We start from the raw sequence: 19,987 nt of genomic DNA, 5'->3' as shown, positions 1-19,987 counted from the left end.
TACCCGTTCCAGTCCCCTTCCTCCTGGGGATACTTTTTGAGAAGCTCTGTTCTGAGATACTCAGTTCTGGTGACCAAATAAAAGTACATTCTCCTCCAAAATGTATCAAAATAAAATTATGCTGACACCATCTAAAATATAATTTACACCTCCAGAAATGAGCCCAATAAGATATTGGTAAAAATGTTAAATGATTTTAACACATTGGAACAAAAAACCTGTATGGATGGTATATTATCAGCTATTAGTAATAAGCATTATCACCTGATGCAGCACAGTGTCTATAAATACATAGGCTGAAGCATGGGGTTTGTCTATCTACATTATCACCTGCAACCCAACTGATGCAGCATAGTGTCTATAAATACATAGGCTGAAGCATGGGGTTTGTCTATCTACATTATCACCTGTATCAACTGATGTAGCATAGTGACTATAAATACATAGGCTGAATCATGGGGTTTGTCTATCTACATTATCACCTGTATCAACTGATGTAGCATAGTGGCTATAAATACATAGGCTGAAGCATGGGGTTTGTCTAACTACATTATCACCTGTAACAACTGATGCAGCATAGTGGCTATAAATACATAGGCTGAAGCATGGGGTTTGTCTATCTACATTATCACCTGTATCAACTGATGTAGCATAGTGGCTATAAATACATAGGCTGAAGCATGGGGTTTGTCTATCTACATTATCACCTGTAACCCAACTGATGCAGCATAGTGGCTATAAATACATAGGCTGAAGCATGGGGTTTGTCTATCTACATTATCACCTGCAACCCAACTGATGCAGCATAGTGTCTATAAATACATAGGCTGAAGCATGGGGTTTGTCTATCTACATTATCACCTGTATGAACTGATGCAGCATAGTGACTATAAATACATAGGCTGAATCATCGGGTTAGTCTATCTACATTATCACCTGTATGAACTGATAACACATGGTCTGATAAACACTCCTAACAACCCCACCACTAGGAGGTGTCCACATGGTCTGATAAACACTCCTAACAACCCCACCACTAGGTGGTGTCCACATGGTCTGATAAACACTCCTAACAACCCCACCACTAGGAGGTGTCCACATGGTCTGATAAACACTCCTAACAACCCCACCACTAGGAGGTGTCCACATGGTCTGATAAACACTCCTAACAACCCCACCACTAGGAGGTGTCCACATGGTCTGATAAACACTCCTAACAACCCCACCACTAGGAGGTGTCCACATGGTCTGATAAACACTCCTAACAACCCCACCACTAGGAGGTGTCCACATGGTCTGATAAACACTCCTAACAACCCCACCACTAGGAGGTGTCCACATGGTCTGATAAACACTCCTAACAACCCCACCACTAGGAGGTGTCCACATGGTCTGATAAACACTCCTAACAACCCCACCACTAGGAGGTGTCCACATGGTCTGATAAACACTCCTAACAACCCCACCACTAGGAGGTGTCCACATGGTCTGATAAACACTCCTAACAACCCCACCACTAGGAGGTGTCCACATGGTCTGATAAACACTCCTAACAACCCCACCACTAGGAGGTGTCCACATGGTCTGATAAACACTCCTAACAACCCCACCACTAGGAGGTGTCCACATGGTCTGATAAACACTCCTAACAACCCCACCACTAGGAGGTGTCCACATGGTCTGATAAACACTCCTAACAACCCCACCACTAGGAGGTGTCCACATGGTCTGATAAACACTCCTAACAACCCCACCACTAGGAGGTGTCCACATGGTCTGATAAACACTCCTAACAACCAGACCACTAGGAGGTGTCCACATGGTCTGATAAACACTCCTAACAACCCCACCACTAGGAGGTGTCCACATGGTCTGATAAACACTCCTAACAACCCCACCACTAGGAGGTGTCCACATGGTCTGATAAACACTCCTAACAACCCCACCACTAGGAGGTGTCCACATGGTCTGATAAACACTCCTAACAACCAGACCACTAGGAGGTGTCCACATGGTCCTAAATCACACCGTTTCCTTATTTTGTATCACATTCCAATGATAAAACTGGTCATGTTGCCTAGTGGTTAGAGTGTTGGGAATGTAACTGAAAGGTCACTGGTTTGAATATCTGAGCTGTCAAGGTGCAAATCTGTCTATGTGCCGTTAAGCAAGGCACTTAACCCTAATTTGCTCCAAGGGAACCGTACTACTATGGCTGACCCTGTAAAACAACACATTTCACTGCACCAATATGGTGTTTGTGACAATAAAACATTTTATGTATTTTTTTCTCAATTACAACAATTCATTTAACAATGCTGGTAACAGATCTTGATGACATTCCTCCAAGGACACCTTGACTTGCATTACATTCTCACTGCAGAAAAATATTCTCATGTTATTGAACCATAAATTGTACATATATGTGTTAGATAATAACCCTGGATGATGAATGTGTGAACTATCTTGTCATCTTTTTGGGTAACCACAATGGAACATTCTAGTCTTTAAGGACATGAACTGGCAGAACAGGTTTCAGCAAAGTATGGAGTCATTGTTTTCAGGAAGGTGCAACCATGGTGATAGGAGAGACAGGAGGCAGACTAAGAGAAAGGGATAACAAACCAGGGTCACCATACTACTGTCTGACCCTGTACAACAACACATTACACTGCACCTATCATACTACTGTCTGACCCTGTACAACAACATCTATCATACTACTGGCTGACCCTGTATAACAACACATTACACTGCACCTATCATACTACTGTCTGACCCTGTACAACAACACATTACACTGCACCTATCATACTACTGTCTGACCCTGTACAACAACACATTACACTGCACCTATCATACTACTGTCTGACCCTGTACAACAACACATTACACTGCACCTATCATACTACTGTCTGACCCTGTACAACAACACATTACACTGCACCTATCATACTACTGTCTGACCCTGTACAACAACACATTACACTGCACCTATCATACTACTGTCTGACCCTGTACAACAACACATTACACTGCACCTACCATACTACTATGGCTGACCCTGTACAACAACACATTACACTGCACCTATCATACTACTGTCTGACCCTGTACAACAACACATTACACTGCACCTACCATACTACTGTCTGACCCTGTACAACAACACATTACACTGCACCTATCATACTACTGTCTGACCCTGTACAACAACACATTACACTGCACCTATCATACTACTATGGCTGACCCTGTACAACAACACCTATCATACTACTATGGCTGACCCTGTACAACACATTACACTGCACCTATCATACTACTGTCTGACCCTGTACAACAACACATTACACTGCACCTATCATACTACTGTCTGACCCTGTACAACAACACATTACACTGCACCTATCATACTACTGTCTGACCCTGTACAACAACACATTACACTGCACCTATCATACTACTGTCTGACCCTGTACAACAACACATTACACTGCACCTATCATACTACTGTCTGACCCTGTACAACAACACATTACACTGCACCTATCATACTACTGTCTGACCCTGTACAACAACACATTACACTGCACCTATCATACTACTGTCTGACCCTGTACAACAACACATTACACTGCACCTATCATACTACTGTCTGACCCTGTACAACAACACATTACACTGCACCTATCATACTACTATGGCTGACCCTGTACAACAACACATTACACTGCATCTATCATACTACTATGGCTGACCCTGTAAAACAACACCTATCATACTACTATGGCTGACCCTGTAAAACAACACCTATCATACTACTATGGCTGACCCTGTAAAACAACACCTATCATACTACTATGGCTGACCCTGTACAACAACACCTATCATACTACTATGGCTGACCCTGTACAACAACACCTATCATACTACTATGGCTGACCCTGTACAACAACACCTATCATACTACTATGGCTGACCCTGTACAACAACACCTATCATACTACTATGGCTGACCCTGTAAAACAACACCTATCATACTACTATGACTGACCCTGTAAAACAACACCTATCATACTACTATGACTGACCCTGTAAAACAACACCTATCATACTACTATGTCTGACCCTGTAAAACAACACCTATCATACTACTATGACTGACCCTGTAAAACAACACCTATCATACTACTATGACTGACCCTGTAAAACAGCACCTATCATACTACTATGGCTGACCCTGTAAAACAACACCTATCATACTACTATGACTGACCCTGTAAAACAACACCTATCATACTACTATGACTGACCCTGTAAAACAACACATTTCACTGCATCTATCATACTACTATGGCTGACCCTGTAAAACAACACATTTCACTGCACCTATCATACTACTATGGCTGACCCTGTAAAACAACACATTTCACTGCACCTATCATACTACTATGGCTGACCCTGTAAAACAACACCTATCATACTACTATGACTGACCCTGAAAAACAACACATTTCACTGCATCTATCATACTACTATGGCTGACCCTGTAAAACAACACATTTCACTGCACCTATCATACTACTATGGCTGACCCTGTAAAACAACACATTTCACTGCACCTATCATACTACTATGGCTGACCCTGTAAAACAACAGCTATCATACTACTATGGCTGACCCTGTAAAACAACACATTTCACTGCATCTATCATACTACTATTGCTGACCCTGTAAAACAACACGTCACTACACCTATCATACTACTATGGCTGACCCTGTAAAACAACACATTTCACTGCATCTATCATACTACTATGGCTGACCCTGTAAAACAACAGCTATCATACTACTATGGCTGACCCTGTAAAACAACACCTATCATACTACTATGGCTGACCCTGTATAACAACACATTACACTGCATCTATCATACTACTATGGCTGACCCTGTAAAACAACACCTATCATACTACTATGGCTGACCCTGTAAAACAACACATTTCACTGCATCTATCATACTACTATGGCTGACCCTGTAAAACAACACATTTCACTGCATCTATCATACTACTATGGCTGACCCTGTAAAACAACACCTATCATACTACTATGGCTGACCCTGTAAAACAACACCTATCATACTACTATGGCTGACCCTGTAAAACAACACCTATCATACTACTATGGCTGACCCTGTAAAACAACACCTATCATACTACTATGGCTGACCCTGTAAAACAACACCTATCATACTACTATGGCTGACCCTGTAAAACAACAGCTATCATACTACTATGGCTGACCCTGTAAAACAACACATTTCACTGCATCTATCCGCTGTCTGTGACAATAAAACATTTTTAAAGCTAGCTAACATAGAAAATGACAGCATTGATTTTTTTTTTTATATAACAACAGTTAATTTAACGATGCTGGTTATAAATCTTGTTGACATACATCCAAGGACACCTTGACTTGCATTACACTCTCACTGCAGAAAAATATTCTCATTAAATCACATGATTTCTAGTTAGAGAAAAGGATTCCTGTTAACACGGCCTGCTACAAGCAGGAAACAAGTTATGGACGAACCAGAAATGTAACATATCTGTTTGACAGTAACCCTGGATGATGAATGTGTGAACTATCTTGTCATCTCTTTGGGTAACCACATTGGAACATTCTAGTCTTTAAGGACATGATCTGGCAGAACAGGTTTCAGCAAAGTATGGAGTCATTGTTTTCAGGAAGGTGCAACCATGGAGATAGGAGGGACAGGAGGCAGACTAAGGTACAAGGGAAGCCAACTACTGTCCTACAAAGACAAACAGCATCTACACAAACAGCCACCTGAACTACTGTCCTACAAATACAAACAGCATCTACACAAACAGCCACCTGAACTACTGTCCTACAAAGACAAACAGCATCTACACAAACAGCCACCTGAACTACTGCCCTACAAAGACAAACAGCATCTACACAAACAGCCACCTGAACTACTGTCCTACAAATACAAACAGCATCTACACAAACAGTGAATCTGAGAAAAATGACTTTAAATTTGTTTTCTAGTCCATGCATATCAACCATGACCACTGATCTGACCTATGACCCTTAAAATGCTGATACTGCACTCTGCCTTGGTATGACCTTAAACAGCTGTCTGGGTAATGAAAAAGCAAAGTGCAGCATCTAGAAATCTAAATGTGTTGATCCAGCTTTCTGGTTGTTTTCTGTTTGATGGAAACAGTTTGAGAGTTCTAACTACATTCCAACTGTATTTAATGGTGTTATGTAGTTGTGTTGTCATGTTGTGAATGTTGTATTGTAGTAACCAACTGTATTTAATGGTGTTATGTAGTTGTGTTGTCATGTTGTGAATGTTGTATTGTAGTAACCAACTGTATTTAATGGTGTTGTGTAGTTGTGTTGTCATGTTGTGAATGTTGTATTGTAGTAACCAACTGTATTTAATGGTGTTATGTAGTTGTGTTGTCATGTTGTGAATGTTGTATTGTAGTAACCAACTGTATTTAATGGTGTTATGTAGTTATGTTGTGAATGTTGTATTGTAGTAACCAACTGTATTTAATGGTGTTATATAGTTGTGTTGTCATGTTGTGAATGTTGTATTGTAGTAACCAACTGTATTTAATGGTGTTATGTAGTTGTGTTGTCATGTTGTGAATGTTGTATTGTAGTAACCAACTGTATTTAATGGTGTTATGTAGTTGTGTTGTCATGTTGTGAATGTTGTATTGTAGTAACCAACTGTATTTAATGGTGTTGTGTAGTTGTGTTGTCATGTTGTGAATGTTGTATTGTAGTAACCAACTGTATTTAATGGTGTTATGTAGTTGTGTTGTCATGTTGTGAATGTTGGATTGTAGTAACCAACTGTATTTAATGGTGTTATGTAGTTGTGTTGTCATGTTGTGAATGTTGTATTGTAGTAACCAACTGTATTTAATGGTGTTATGTAGTTGTGTTGTCATGTTGTGAATGTTGTATTGTAGTAACCAACTATATTTAATGGTGTTATGTAGTTGTGTTGTCATGTTGTGAATGTTGTATTGTAGTAATCCTCAACTGTATTTAATGGTGTTATGTAGTTGTGTTGTCATGTTGTGAATGTTGTATTGTAGTAATCCTCAACTGTATTTAATGGTGTTATGTAGTTGTGTTGTCATGTTGTGAATGTTGTATTGTAGTAACCAACTGTATTTAATGGTGTTATGTAGTTGTGTTGTCATGTTGTGAATGTTGTATTGTAGTAACCCTCAACTGTATTTAATGGTGTTATCTAGTTGTGTTGTGATGTTGTGAATGTTGTATTGTAGTAACCCTCAACTGTATTTAATGATGTTATGTAGTTATGTTGTCATGTTGTGAATGTTGTATTGTAATAACCAACTGTATTTAATGGTGTTATGTAGTTGTGTTGTCATGTTGTGAATGTTGTATTGTAGTAATCCTCAACTGTATTTAATGGTGTTGTGTAGTTGTGTTGTCATGTTGTGAATGTTGTATTGTAGTAATCCTCAACTGTATTTAATGGTGTTGTGTAGTTGTGTTGTAATGTTGTGAATGTTGTATTGTAGTAACCCTCAACTGTATTTAATGGTGTTATGTAGTTGTGTTGTCATGTTGTGAATGTTGTATTGTAGTAACCAACTGTATTTAATGGTGTTATGTAGTTGTGTTGTCATGTTGTGAATGTTGTATTGTAGTAACCAACTGTATTTAATGGTGTTATGTAGTTGTGTTGTCATGTTGTGAATGTTGTATTGTAGTAACCAACTGTATTTAATGGTGTTATGTAGTTGTGTTGTGTAGTTGTGTTGTCATGTTGTGAATATTGTATTGTAGTAACCAACTGTATTTAATGGTGTTATGTAGTTATGTTGTCATGTTGTGAATGTTGTATTGTAGTAACCAACTGTATTTAATGGTGTTATGTAGTTATGTTGTCATGTTGTGAATGTTGTATTGTAGTAGGCCTAACCCTCACCAACAGAGACAGCAACAGACAACACAGAGAAAGTGATGGAGAGAGGCAGAGGATGGGAGTGTACAGTAGACTGGGATTCTAATTACTGCATTGTGTGTGTGTGTGTGTGTGTGTGTGTGTGTGTGTGTGTGTGTGTGTGTGTGTGTGTGTGTGTGTGAGTGTGTGTGTGTGTGTGTGTGTGTGTGTGTGTGTGTGTGTGTGTGTGAGTGTGTGAGTGTGTGTGTGTGTGTGTGTGTGTGTGTGTGTGTGTGTGTGTGTGTGTGTGTGTGTGTGTGTGTGTGTGAGAGGGTGTTTTGGTACTGTAGGATTCTTTAATCAATGTGGCTCATTGGACAGGTCAGAGTCTCAACACAATTGAAAACTTACCATCAATAAAACACCAAATGATGTAATTTCTTGTGGAAGAATGGTGTTACATCTCTCCAATAGACTTCCAGACAGTTGTAGAATGTTTGCCAAGGCTCATTGTAAGAGCTGTAAAGAGAGAGGGACTCGGAGAGAGAACAGGCAGAACCTGATATGTAAATGAGCAGAGCAAACGAAAGTAACTTTCAACGACCGAATGATCATTCAGACTCTGTTTCTATTGAGAGATAAAAGGTAAGACGACGATTGTTATGTGTATTAATATAGTTGATGATATTGTTGTGTGTATTCATATAGTTGATGTTATTGTTGTGTGTATTCATATAGTTGGTGATATTGTTGTGTGTATTAATATAGTTGATGATATTGTTATGTGTATTAATATAGTTGATGATATTGTTATGTGTATTCATATAGTTGGTGATATTGTTGTGTATATTAATATAGTTGATATTGTTATGTGTATTCATATAGTTTATGATATTGTTGTGTGTATTAATATAGTTGATGATATTGTTATGTGTATTAATATAGTTGATGATATTGTTATGTGTATTCATATAGTTGGTGATATTGTTATGTGTATTCATATAGTTGATGATATTGTTATGTGTATTAATATAGTTGATGATATTGTTGTGTGTATTAATATAGTTGATGATATTGTTGTGTGTATTAATATAGTTGATGATATTGTTATGTGTATTAATATAGATGATGATATTGTTATGTGTATTCATATAGTTGATGATATTGTTATGTGTATTAATATAGTTGATGATATTGTTGTGTGTATTAATATAGTTAATGATATTGTTATGTGTATTCATATAGTTAATGATATTGTTGTGTGTATTAATATAGTTGATGATATTGTTATGTGTATTAATATAGTTGATGGTATTGTTATGTGTATTCATATAGTTGATGATATTTTTGGGGGACAGTGTTATAATAGTCCTACTCTCCTTAAAATGTTTTGGATATAAATTAGATGCGTGGGGTGAATTCGTTCTGTGCCCATCTGTGTGCCCCAGGGTGATCGCTCCTACACTATCTACAATCTAAAAGGGTTCTTTGGCTGTCCCCATAGGAGAACCCTTTGTAGAACCCTTTTTTTGGTACTAGGTAGAACACTTTTGGGTTCCGTGGAGAACCCTTTCCACAGAGGGTTTTACATGGAAGCCAGAAGGGTTCTACCTGGAACCCCAAAGCGTTCTCCTACGGGGACGGCCGGAGGACCCGTTTGGAACCCTTTATTCTAAGAGTGTACTGTATCATAGGTCTATAGACTTGTCTTCTCAAAACAGGCTTAAAACACAACAAGTAACAAACAAACATGTTCTCTTTATAATCTACAGTTAACTCTTTTCACTCAGGAAGGTATGTTGTGTGAAAGAGAGACAAAAAAATATTGTTCGAGAGACTAACAACAACTTACACTTCCTCAAAACAGTTTGTGTGTATTCATTAGTGCCCACCGTAGCAAAACGTTTGGCAACAGAAACCGTTTAGGTCACATTGTACAGCGTTTAGAGTAAACGGTTTATGTTTTATTTAACATCTTAAAACTGTTGGCTGTGGAGTAAACTAATGAATACAACCCAGGTTGTCGCCTACGACTCGGCATGTTGATACCTGCCTCTTGCTGAAACCTGAACGTAGCCTGAGGGGTATACTATGATACAGGCTTGATATACTGGTTTTCTAAAGTTAGCCAGCTTCAGTTAGCTTCACATTCCAGCTCAGGCCTCACCCATCACAATATACACAACAGAACAGAAAAAAATCACAATGAAGTTTCAAGGTGAGAATCCTGCCAGGGATTATAGTAAAGTGTGTAGATAAATTAAATGTAATGTTAGTATAGTGAATGACAGTAAAACACTCCTAACAGTCTACTACTACTGAGACAGGTTGGTGTAATGTTAGTATAGTGAATGACAGTAAAACACTCCTAACAGTCTACTACTACTGAGACAGGTTGGTGTCAGTTTAATCATATAAATGGAGCAGACTGGACGTGGTCAAGTCAAATTCAATATATCAATATTCAGATATTATACTTCTACATTTAACATTTCATATGATAATGTAATTGTATCATAGTTCCACTATAGTGCACTGATCCTCTACATTTCATATGATTATGTAATTGTATCATAGTTCCTCTATAGTGTAGTGATCCTCTACATTTCATATGATAATGTAATTGTATCATAGTTCCACTATAGTGTAGTGATCCTCTACATTTCATATGATAATGTAATTGTATCATAGTTCCTCTATAGTGCAGTGATCCTCGCTATATGAGCCACTTCACAATTCTAACCAAGTGACCCAATTGGTGCCAATGGTGCGATGCGTAGGTTGTTGGCCTTTTACATGTGAGACCTGGGTTCACTTCCCTGCCCAGCTGTTTGCTACATTGGTGTCAAAAGTGGTATGGTGTCTGTGAGGTCATCAGAATGGACCGGATGTGTTAGGGGTCTGAGTAGTCGAAGCACGGGACTAATTAACACTGATACTGGGTTAACACTATTGATACTGATACACTATTGATATTGATACTGGGTTAACACTATTGATACTGATACTGGGTTAAACCTATTGATACTGATACTGGGTTAACACTATTAATACTGATACTGGGTTAACCCTATTGATATTGATACTGGGTTAACACTATTGATACTGATACTGGGTTAACCCTATTGATATTGATACTGGGTTAACACTATTGATACTGATACTGGGTTAACCCTATTGATATTGATACTGGGTTAACACTATTGATACTGATACTGGGTTAACCCTATTGATACTGATACTGGGTTAACCCTATTAATACTGATACTGGGTTAACCCTATTGATACTGATACTGGGTTAACACTATTCATACTGATACTGGGTTAACACTATTAATACTGATACTGGGTTAACCCTATTGATACTGATACTGGGTTAACCCTATTTATACTGATACTGGGTTAACACTATTTATACTGATACTGGGTTAACCCTATTGATACTGATACTGGGTTAACACTATTTATACTGATACTGGGTTAACCCTATTGATACTGATACTGGGTTAACCCTATTGATACTGATACTGGGTTAACACTATTGATACTGATACTGGGTTAACACTATTGATACTGATACTGGGTTAACCCTATTGATATTGATACTGGGTTAACACTATTGATATTGATACTGGGTTAACCCTATTGATATTGATACTGGGTTAACACTATTGATATTGATACTGGGTTAACCCTATTGATACTGATACTGGGTTAACCCTATTGATATTGATACTGGGTTAACACTATTGATATTGATACTGGGTTAACCCTATTGATACTGATACTGGGTTAACACTATTGATACTGATACTGGATTAACACTATTGATACTGATACTGGGTTAACCCTATTGATACTGATACTGGGTTAACCCTATTGATACTGATACTGGGTTAACCCTATTGATACTGATACTGGGTTAACACTATTGATACTGATACTGGGTTAACACTATTGATACTGATACTGGGTTAACACTATTTATACTGATACTGGGTTAACCCTATTGATACTGATACTGGGTTAACACTATTTATACTGATACTGGGTTAACCCTATTGATACTGATACTGGGTTAACCCTATTGATACTGATACTGGGTTAACCCTATTTATACTGATACTGGGTTAACACTATTTATACTGATACTGGGTTAACCCTATTGATACTGATACTGGGTTAACACTATTTATACTGATACTGGGTTAACCCTATTGATACTGATACTGGGTTAACCCTATTGATACTGATACTGGGTTAACACTATTGATACTGATACTGGGTTAACACTATTGATACTGATACTGGGTTAACCCTATTGATATTGATACTGGGTTAACACTATTGATATTGATACTGGGTTAACCCTATTGATATTGATACTGGGTTAACACTATTGATATTGATACTGGGTTAACCCTATTGATACTGATACTGGGTTAACCCTATTGATATTGATACTGGGTTAACACTATTGATATTGATACTGGGTTAACCCTATTGATACTGATACTGGGTTAACACTATTGATACTGATACTGGATTAACACTATTGATACTGATACTGGGTTAACCCTATTGATACTGATACTGGGTTAACCCTATTGATACTGATACTGGGTTAACCCTATTGATACTGATACTGGGTTAACACTATTGATACTGATACTGGGTTAACCCTATTAATACTGATACTGGGTTAACCCTATTGATATTGATACTGGGTTAACACTATTGATATTGATACTGGGTTAACCCTATTGATACTGATACTGGGTTAACACTATTGATACTGATACTGGGTTAACACTATTGATACTGATACTGGGTTAACCCTATTGATACTGATACTGGGTTAACACTATTGATACTGATACTGGGTTAACACTATTGATACTGGGTTAACCCTATTAATACTGATACTGGGTTAACACTATTGATACTGATACTGGGTTAACCCTATTGATACTGATACTGGGTTAACCCTATTGATACTGATACTGGGTTAACCCTATTGATACTGATACTGGGTTAACCCTATTAATACTGATACTGGGTTAACCCTGTTAATACTGATACTGGGTTAACACTATTAATACTGATACTGGGTTAACCCTATTGATACTGATACTGGGTTAACACTATTGATACTGATTCTGGGTTAACCCTATTGATACTGATACTGGGTTAACACTATTGATACTGATACTGGGTACTGATACTGATACTGGGTTAACCCTATTGATACTGATACTGGGTTAACCCTATTGATACTGATACTGGGTTAACCCTATTGATACTGATACTGGGTTAACCCTATTGATACTGATACTGGGTTAACACTATTGATACTGATACTGGGTTAACCCTATTAATACTGATACTGGGTTAACACTATTTATACTGATACTGGGTTAACCCTATTGATACTGATACTGGGTTAACACTATTGATACTGATACTGGGTTAACACTATTGATACTGATACTGGGTTAACCCTATTGATACTGATACTGGGTTAACACTATTAATACTGATACTGGGTTAACCCTATTGATACTGATACTGGGTTAACACTATTGATAATGATACTGGGTTAACCCTATTGATACTGATACTGGGTTAACCCTATTGATACTGATACTGTGTTAATACTATTGATACTGATACTGGGTTAACCCTATTGATACTGATACTGGGTTAACACTATTGATACTGATACTGGGTTAACCCTATTGATACTGATACTGGGTTAACACTATTAATACTGATACTGGGTTAACCCTATTGATACTGATACTGGGTTAACCCTATTGATACTGATACTGGGTTAACCCTATTAATACTGATACTGGGTTAACCCTATTTATACTGATACTGGGTTAACACTATTGATACTGATACTGGGTTAACCCTATTGATACTGATACTGGGTTAACACTATTAATACTGATACTGGGTTAATACTATTGATACTGATACTGGGTTAACCCTATTAATACTGATACTGGGTTAACACTATTGATACTGATACTGGGTTAACACTATTTATATGTTAAGGGCTCTAACATTGGAACAAAACTATTTGTCTCCCTCTTGATGTTGCTTGCAGTTCCTCTCTCTCTTCCTGCATTCCTCTAACCCCACCCCTCTGGCAGAACCAGGAAATCCATCCCCCTTCACAAACTGTCTTCTGAGGAAACGAAACTGATCTGAGTCTCTGTCTCGTCTGTCTGTGTGAGAGTGAACAACCGTCCAAATGGCTCAACAGGGAGTTCTGCTGGACCAGGACCAGTTCTGTTGTTCTGTCTGTCTGGATCTACTGAAGGAACCAGTCACCATCCCCTGTGGACACAGTTACTGTAGGAGCTGTATTGAGGGCTGCTGGGATCAGGATGTTCTGAAAGGGGTCTATAGCTGTCCTCAGTGCAGACAGACCTTCAGTCCGAGGCCGACGCTGAGTAAAAATAACATGTTGGCTGAGCTGGTGGAGAAACTGAAGAAGACAGGACTCCAGGCTGCTCCCCCTCCTGCTCTGTGCTATGCTGGACCTAGAGATGTGGCGTGTGATTTCTGCACTGGGACCAGAAAGCAGAAAGCCCTCATGTCCTGTCTGGTGTGTCTGGCCTCTTACTGTGAGACTCACCTCCAACCTCACTACAAATCTCCTGCTTTGAAGAAGCACAAGCTGGTCAAAGCCACCGCACAACTACAGGAGAAGATCTGCTCTCATCATGACAAACTGCTGGAGGTTTACTGTCGTACCGATCAGCAGTGTATCTGTCTGATGTGTACAATGGATGAACATAAAGGCCATGATACAGTGTCAGCTGCAGCAGAGAGGACTGAGAAACAGGTAAGACCAGAACAACTTGTTGGTGACTGTCTGATAAACAAAGAATTAAAGATACAGTAGGAACTAAGGCTGTTTGAATATGAGATCATTGAAATGAAATGAATCCTCAGCAGAACAAATATGAACACAAACCTTGAGTATATTGATATGTCAACCCAGATTCTCTAAATGTATCACCATTTTATAATGTCAAAGACTATTATCATTCTGAATGCCCTTTTATGAGTCCAAAGTTCAGTCTCAACCTGTTGATACATGTAGTCCTACCATAAAAACTATAATCATTCACATAGCAACAAATAAATATCATTTAGTAAATGGACCATCCATTTTTTTAGATCTTCCTCTCTATGGGCCCTATGTCACATTACTATACTATTGATCTACTGGACTAATAAAGCTTGATAGCTGATTGAAGAGTGATTCTCCACAGAGGCAGCTGGGGATGAGTCAGCAGAAGGTCCAGCAGAGATTCCAGGAGAGAGAGAAGGAGCTGAAGGAGCTCCAACAGGCTGTGGAGTCTTTCAAGGTGAGTATTGTTGACCAGAGGAGACACACCATTTCACCTGTCTCCTCCAGGCAGAGAGAGAGAGAGAGAGAGAGAGGTAGAGGGGCCCCTATCCAATCCCACTGACCCCACTGTTGGGAACAGGTTGTCACTGCTGAGGCAGTGAAGAAAGTAAAGGAGGATGGGTCAAGGCTGAGGGATCCTGAGAGGATCCCTGTGAGTAGTAGATCTGTGACAGCACAGAGGGATGGGCCAACCAGTGATATATGCTTCAGTAAGGTTGGCTTCTTAGTGTTCATAGCAAATGGTTATCAACTGTACCGCAGAAATGGAATGTAAATCACAGGAAAAAAAATATGTTTTGGTGGCAGCTGCAGAGAAGTATTTGGTCATACTAGATTTGACTTCAGAAGAGTTCCAGGGTGTGTTGAGTGGTGGTGTCCCGTCCTCCCAGGCCGGTGGCCTGGTTACAGGAGCAGATCGGGTCAAAGTAGTGGAATGGGGTAGTGGGTTTTAATGAGTGTAGGGTTAGTTGGCCTGGTGCAGGAGCAGATAGGGTCAAAGTAGTGGAATGGGCTAGTGGGTTTTAATGAGTGTAGGGTTAGTTGGCCTGGTGCAGGAGCAGATAGGGTCAAAGTAGTGGAATGGGGTAGTGGGTTTTAATGAGTGTAGGGTTAGTTGGCCTGGTGCAGGAGCAGATAGGGTCAAAGTAGTGGAATGGGCTAGTGGGTTTTAATGAGTGTAGGGTTAGTTGGCCTGGTGCAGGAGCAGATAGGGTCAAAGTAGTGGAATGGGGTAGTGGGTTTTAATGAGTGTAGGGTTAGTTGGCCTGGTGCAGGAGCAGATAGGGTCAAAGTAGTGGAATGGGGTAGTGGGTTTTAATGAGTGTAGGGTTAGTTGGCCTGGTGCAGGAGCAGATAGGGTCAAAGTAGTGGAATGGGGGTAGTGGGTTTTAATGAGTGTAGGGTTAGTTGGCCTGGTGCAGGAGCAGATAGGGTCAAAGTAGTGGAATGGGGTAGTGGGTTTTTAATGAGTGTAGGGTTAGTTGGCCTGGTGCAGGAGCAGATAGGGTCAAAGTAGTAGAATGGGGTAGTGGGTTTTAATGAGTGTAGGGTTAGTTAGTTAGAAGGGTGTTTTTTAGTATTATCATAATTTCCCCTTTTCCCATTTTGTATCCCATAATATCATGTATTTATATTATAGACCAGTTGAGGCAGGTGAGATGCCTTTGGATATACGACGTAATAAATTGTCATTAGCTTATTGGGTTGAAAGGCTGTGAGGTTGAGCATCCCACTGCTACTGTTCTAGATGACTGTTGGGAATATACTAGTAGACAAGGCAGTGGTTTTGGTTGGACAGTTGGAAAGCTTGCTGATGAGAGTAGTTTCAGGGAGTTGGAGGTTGGCCCTTTCTGTGGTGATAGGGGATGTTCCTCCATGGTTACTCCCAGATCCTGTTGTTGATCTAACCTTGGTAGACAAAAGGAAAAGATTGGGTCAGAAGTCAGTGATAAAGGGAAACTGGTTGACAATTACATTGGTAGAAGTTGTTATGCTTTTTTTACCTCTTTTCACAGATGGATCCAAGGGCCCAGATAGTGGGCCCACAGGAGCAGGTGTTTACCTTCCTGAATGTGATGTGCAGATATGTAGAAGACTAACAGATGAACTGTCAGTGTACTCAGTTGAACTGTTGGTGATAATAGTTGTCCTCCAGTGGGTGGAGGACGTACAGCCTGTTAGAGTTATAGTATCCTCAGATTCTCTGTCTGTATTGAATAGTTTATCATCTGGTAAATCTATTAGGAGTGACCTACTATTGGAGGTATTAATGTTATTATGGAGAATTGAGAGAATGGGTCTAGTAGTGAGATTCTGCTGGGTCCCAGCACATTCGGGTGTGGAATGGAATGAAATTGTAGACTAGTTAGCTAAAATAACTTTAAAACAAGATATAATATATATTAATGTTCCACTGGGTAGAGGTGAGGACAAATGTGAGATCAGAGCCATTTTGATAGATGTGTGGCAGAAGAGATGGGACTCTGAGCACAAGGGACGGCATTTATATGCCCTCCAAAGAAAGGTCGGTGGACCAAGGTTCAAAGGTCAGATTAGGAAGGAAGAGGTGGTGTTTCCTCGATTGTGTTTAGGACATTGTACATTGAACTGGTCCTTCCATCTGGTTGGCAGCATGTGAATGGTTTGTGTCTGGAGGGTATTGTCAATGAAACGGTGCAGCATGTGTTGTTATATTGTTGTAAGGATGTTGAAGAGAGGGAAAGATTGAAGTGTAGGGTCATTGAGGTTGGACGGGGTTGGATGGGGGTTTGGAAGGGATTTGGGGGATGGGGGAGGGTCTATTAGAAGTTAGTAGGGATCTTTTTTATTTTCTCAGAAGTACTGAGTTAGGTAGGAGGATTTAGAAATGGTGTAAACCGTGATTGAACACACTCCAGCACAGTAGGAGGCGCCATGCTCCTTTAACGTTGGTTTGAGGACCGCCATTATACCATAGAAGAAGAAGAAGTTGGTAACGTGAGGTTTTGTCGTTCGTAAAGAGTGCAGCTATTCTTTTGCCTATTTTCCAAATGTATTTTGTCATGGTGGGAGGGTTTGTTTATCGGTTTCCTCTGTTTATCGGTTAGAGTTGAGGAGGGAGTAGGGTAGTTTGATGTCCTCAACCGAGTGGAGAAGAAACGCTGTCTCTTCAGGTGCGTTGTGGAGAATGGTGTGGAGGAATTATTGATCCTGGTCGGTGAACAGGTGGGAGAGGAACATATACACTCTGTATCCAGAATGAACAAGGCGGTGGTTGTGGTAATGTAAAAGGTGAGTCTTGTTGTCCGGCTAGTTACCAGTATGATTTATGTGAGGGGTTGTGTTGGTGCTGATTTCGACAAGAGTAGTGGTGTCTAATCTGCCTCCGTTTATTACCACCGAACAGATCCGTAAAGAGTTGGTTCGTTTTGCTAAATGTGGAAGTGTTTTTCTGAACGAAATTCAAGGTTAAACAGAGGAGGGGTGGTACACAGGGTTTGTTAGCACAGAGGAGCCCAGTGATATAATATTATATATATATAATATTACTATATGTCCCAGCTGTTTGCTGTGGTTTTGAAGTAATTATCTTCCAGCCCGCGTTAACCTTGTAGGTTTACCTCAGGTAACTTATTATTAACTATCCTTGTAGGTTTACCTCAGGTCACTTATTATTAACCAACCTTGTAGGTTTACCTCAGGTAACTTATTATTAACTATCCTTGTAGGTTTACCTCAGGTAACTTATTATTAACTATCCTTGTAGGTTTACCTCAGGTAACTTATTAAGAACTATCCTTGTAGGTTTACCTCAGGTAACTTATTATTAACTATCCTTGTAGGTTTACCTCAGGTAACTTATTATTAACTAACCTTGTAGGTTTACCTCAGGTAACTTATTATTAACTATCCTTGTAGGTTTACCTCAGGTAACTTATTAAGAACTATCCTTGTAGGTTTACCTCAGGTAACTTATTATTAACTAACCTTGTAGGTTTACCTCAGGTAACTTATTATTAACTAACCTTGTAGGTTTACCTCAGGTAACTTATTATTAACTAGGTTACAGCTACTAATAATGGTAACTGGTAATTTGATATGTGTTGAAATCTGTTGGTTCGTAGACATCAAATAGAGAGAATGCTGCGCAGGTTCACTGAGTTGTAAACCTAATGGATAGGTGGAGATCATTGATTTGTAGCTCTGACTCAGTTGCTACCTCAGATTATGACCCTATCAAGTGTGGTGAATGAGGTATGTAGTTCCCACAGAAGACCACAGGGAGGAGCAAGAGAGATATAAACCCACACAGTTTATCTCTTTAAATACCCTGAACCTAACAATCAATCTAATGTATTTATGAAGACCTTTTTACATCAGCAGATGTCACAAAGTGCTGTACAGAAACTCTAACCCTACGTATAACCTGTTTTATCCTGAACCCTAATTCTAGGGTAGGGTAGCCTACAACCCCTTTAGAAACTATTATAGTAATAATATTATGTTAGTAAATACCATTATAGTACTAAATAGGTTCTATTGTTATTTTTTTAATAAAACCTATGTATAGTACTTAGCATTTAACTGTTTTTTGTTATTTAATTATATTTATTATTTAGAGGAGTCTGTCTAAATAATGAAAAGTTAAGTTATTGCTACACTTTTTAATGAAACCATTATTTAACCATGTGGGCCAGTTGAGAACAAGTCCTTTATTTAACCAGGTAGGCCAGTTGAGAACAAGTCCTTTATTTAACCAGGTGGGCTAGTTGAGAACAAGTCCTTTATTTAACCAGGTGGGCCAGTTGAGAACAAGTCCTTTATTTAACCAGGTGGGCCAGTTGAGAACAAGTCCTTTATTTAACCAGGTAGGCTAGTAGAGAACAAGTTCTCATTTACAACTGCGACCTGGCCAAGATAAAGCAAAGCAGTGTGACACAAACAACAACACAGAGTTACACATGGAATAAACAAACGTACCGTCAATAACACAATAGAAAAGTCTATATACAGTTGTGCAAATGAGGTAAGATAAAGGAGGTAAGTTAATAAATAGGCCGTGGTGGCGAAATAATTACAATGTAGCAATTAACCTCTATGGG

At 39.2% G+C, this 19,987-nt stretch overlaps 1 protein-coding gene across 1 annotated transcript in view; it reads left to right on the top strand.

Moving 5' to 3' along the window:
* The first annotated feature begins 13,938 nt into the window (after nucleotides 1-13,938).
* LOC145877294 (tripartite motif-containing protein 16-like) overlaps nucleotides 13,939-19,987 on the top strand; it is a 10,769-nt gene continuing 4,720 nt past the window's right edge. The window contains exons 1-2 of the mRNA XM_082972604.1: nucleotides 13,939-14,834; nucleotides 15,268-15,363. Of these exons, the coding sequence (XP_082828730.1) occupies nucleotides 14,238-14,834; nucleotides 15,268-15,363 (693 nt within the window). The 5' untranslated portion in view covers nucleotides 13,939-14,237. The remainder of the gene's footprint in view (nucleotides 14,835-15,267; nucleotides 15,364-19,987) is intronic.

Source organism: Salmo salar, unplaced genomic scaffold, assembly GCF_965601325.2.
Source record: "Salmo salar unplaced genomic scaffold, fSalSal1 ptg000838l, whole genome shotgun sequence".
NCBI classification, from domain to species: domain Eukaryota; kingdom Metazoa; phylum Chordata; class Actinopteri; order Salmoniformes; family Salmonidae; genus Salmo; species Salmo salar.
The sequence above is the reverse complement of the archived record's forward strand: the minus strand, read 5'-3'. Positions and strand labels throughout refer to the sequence as shown.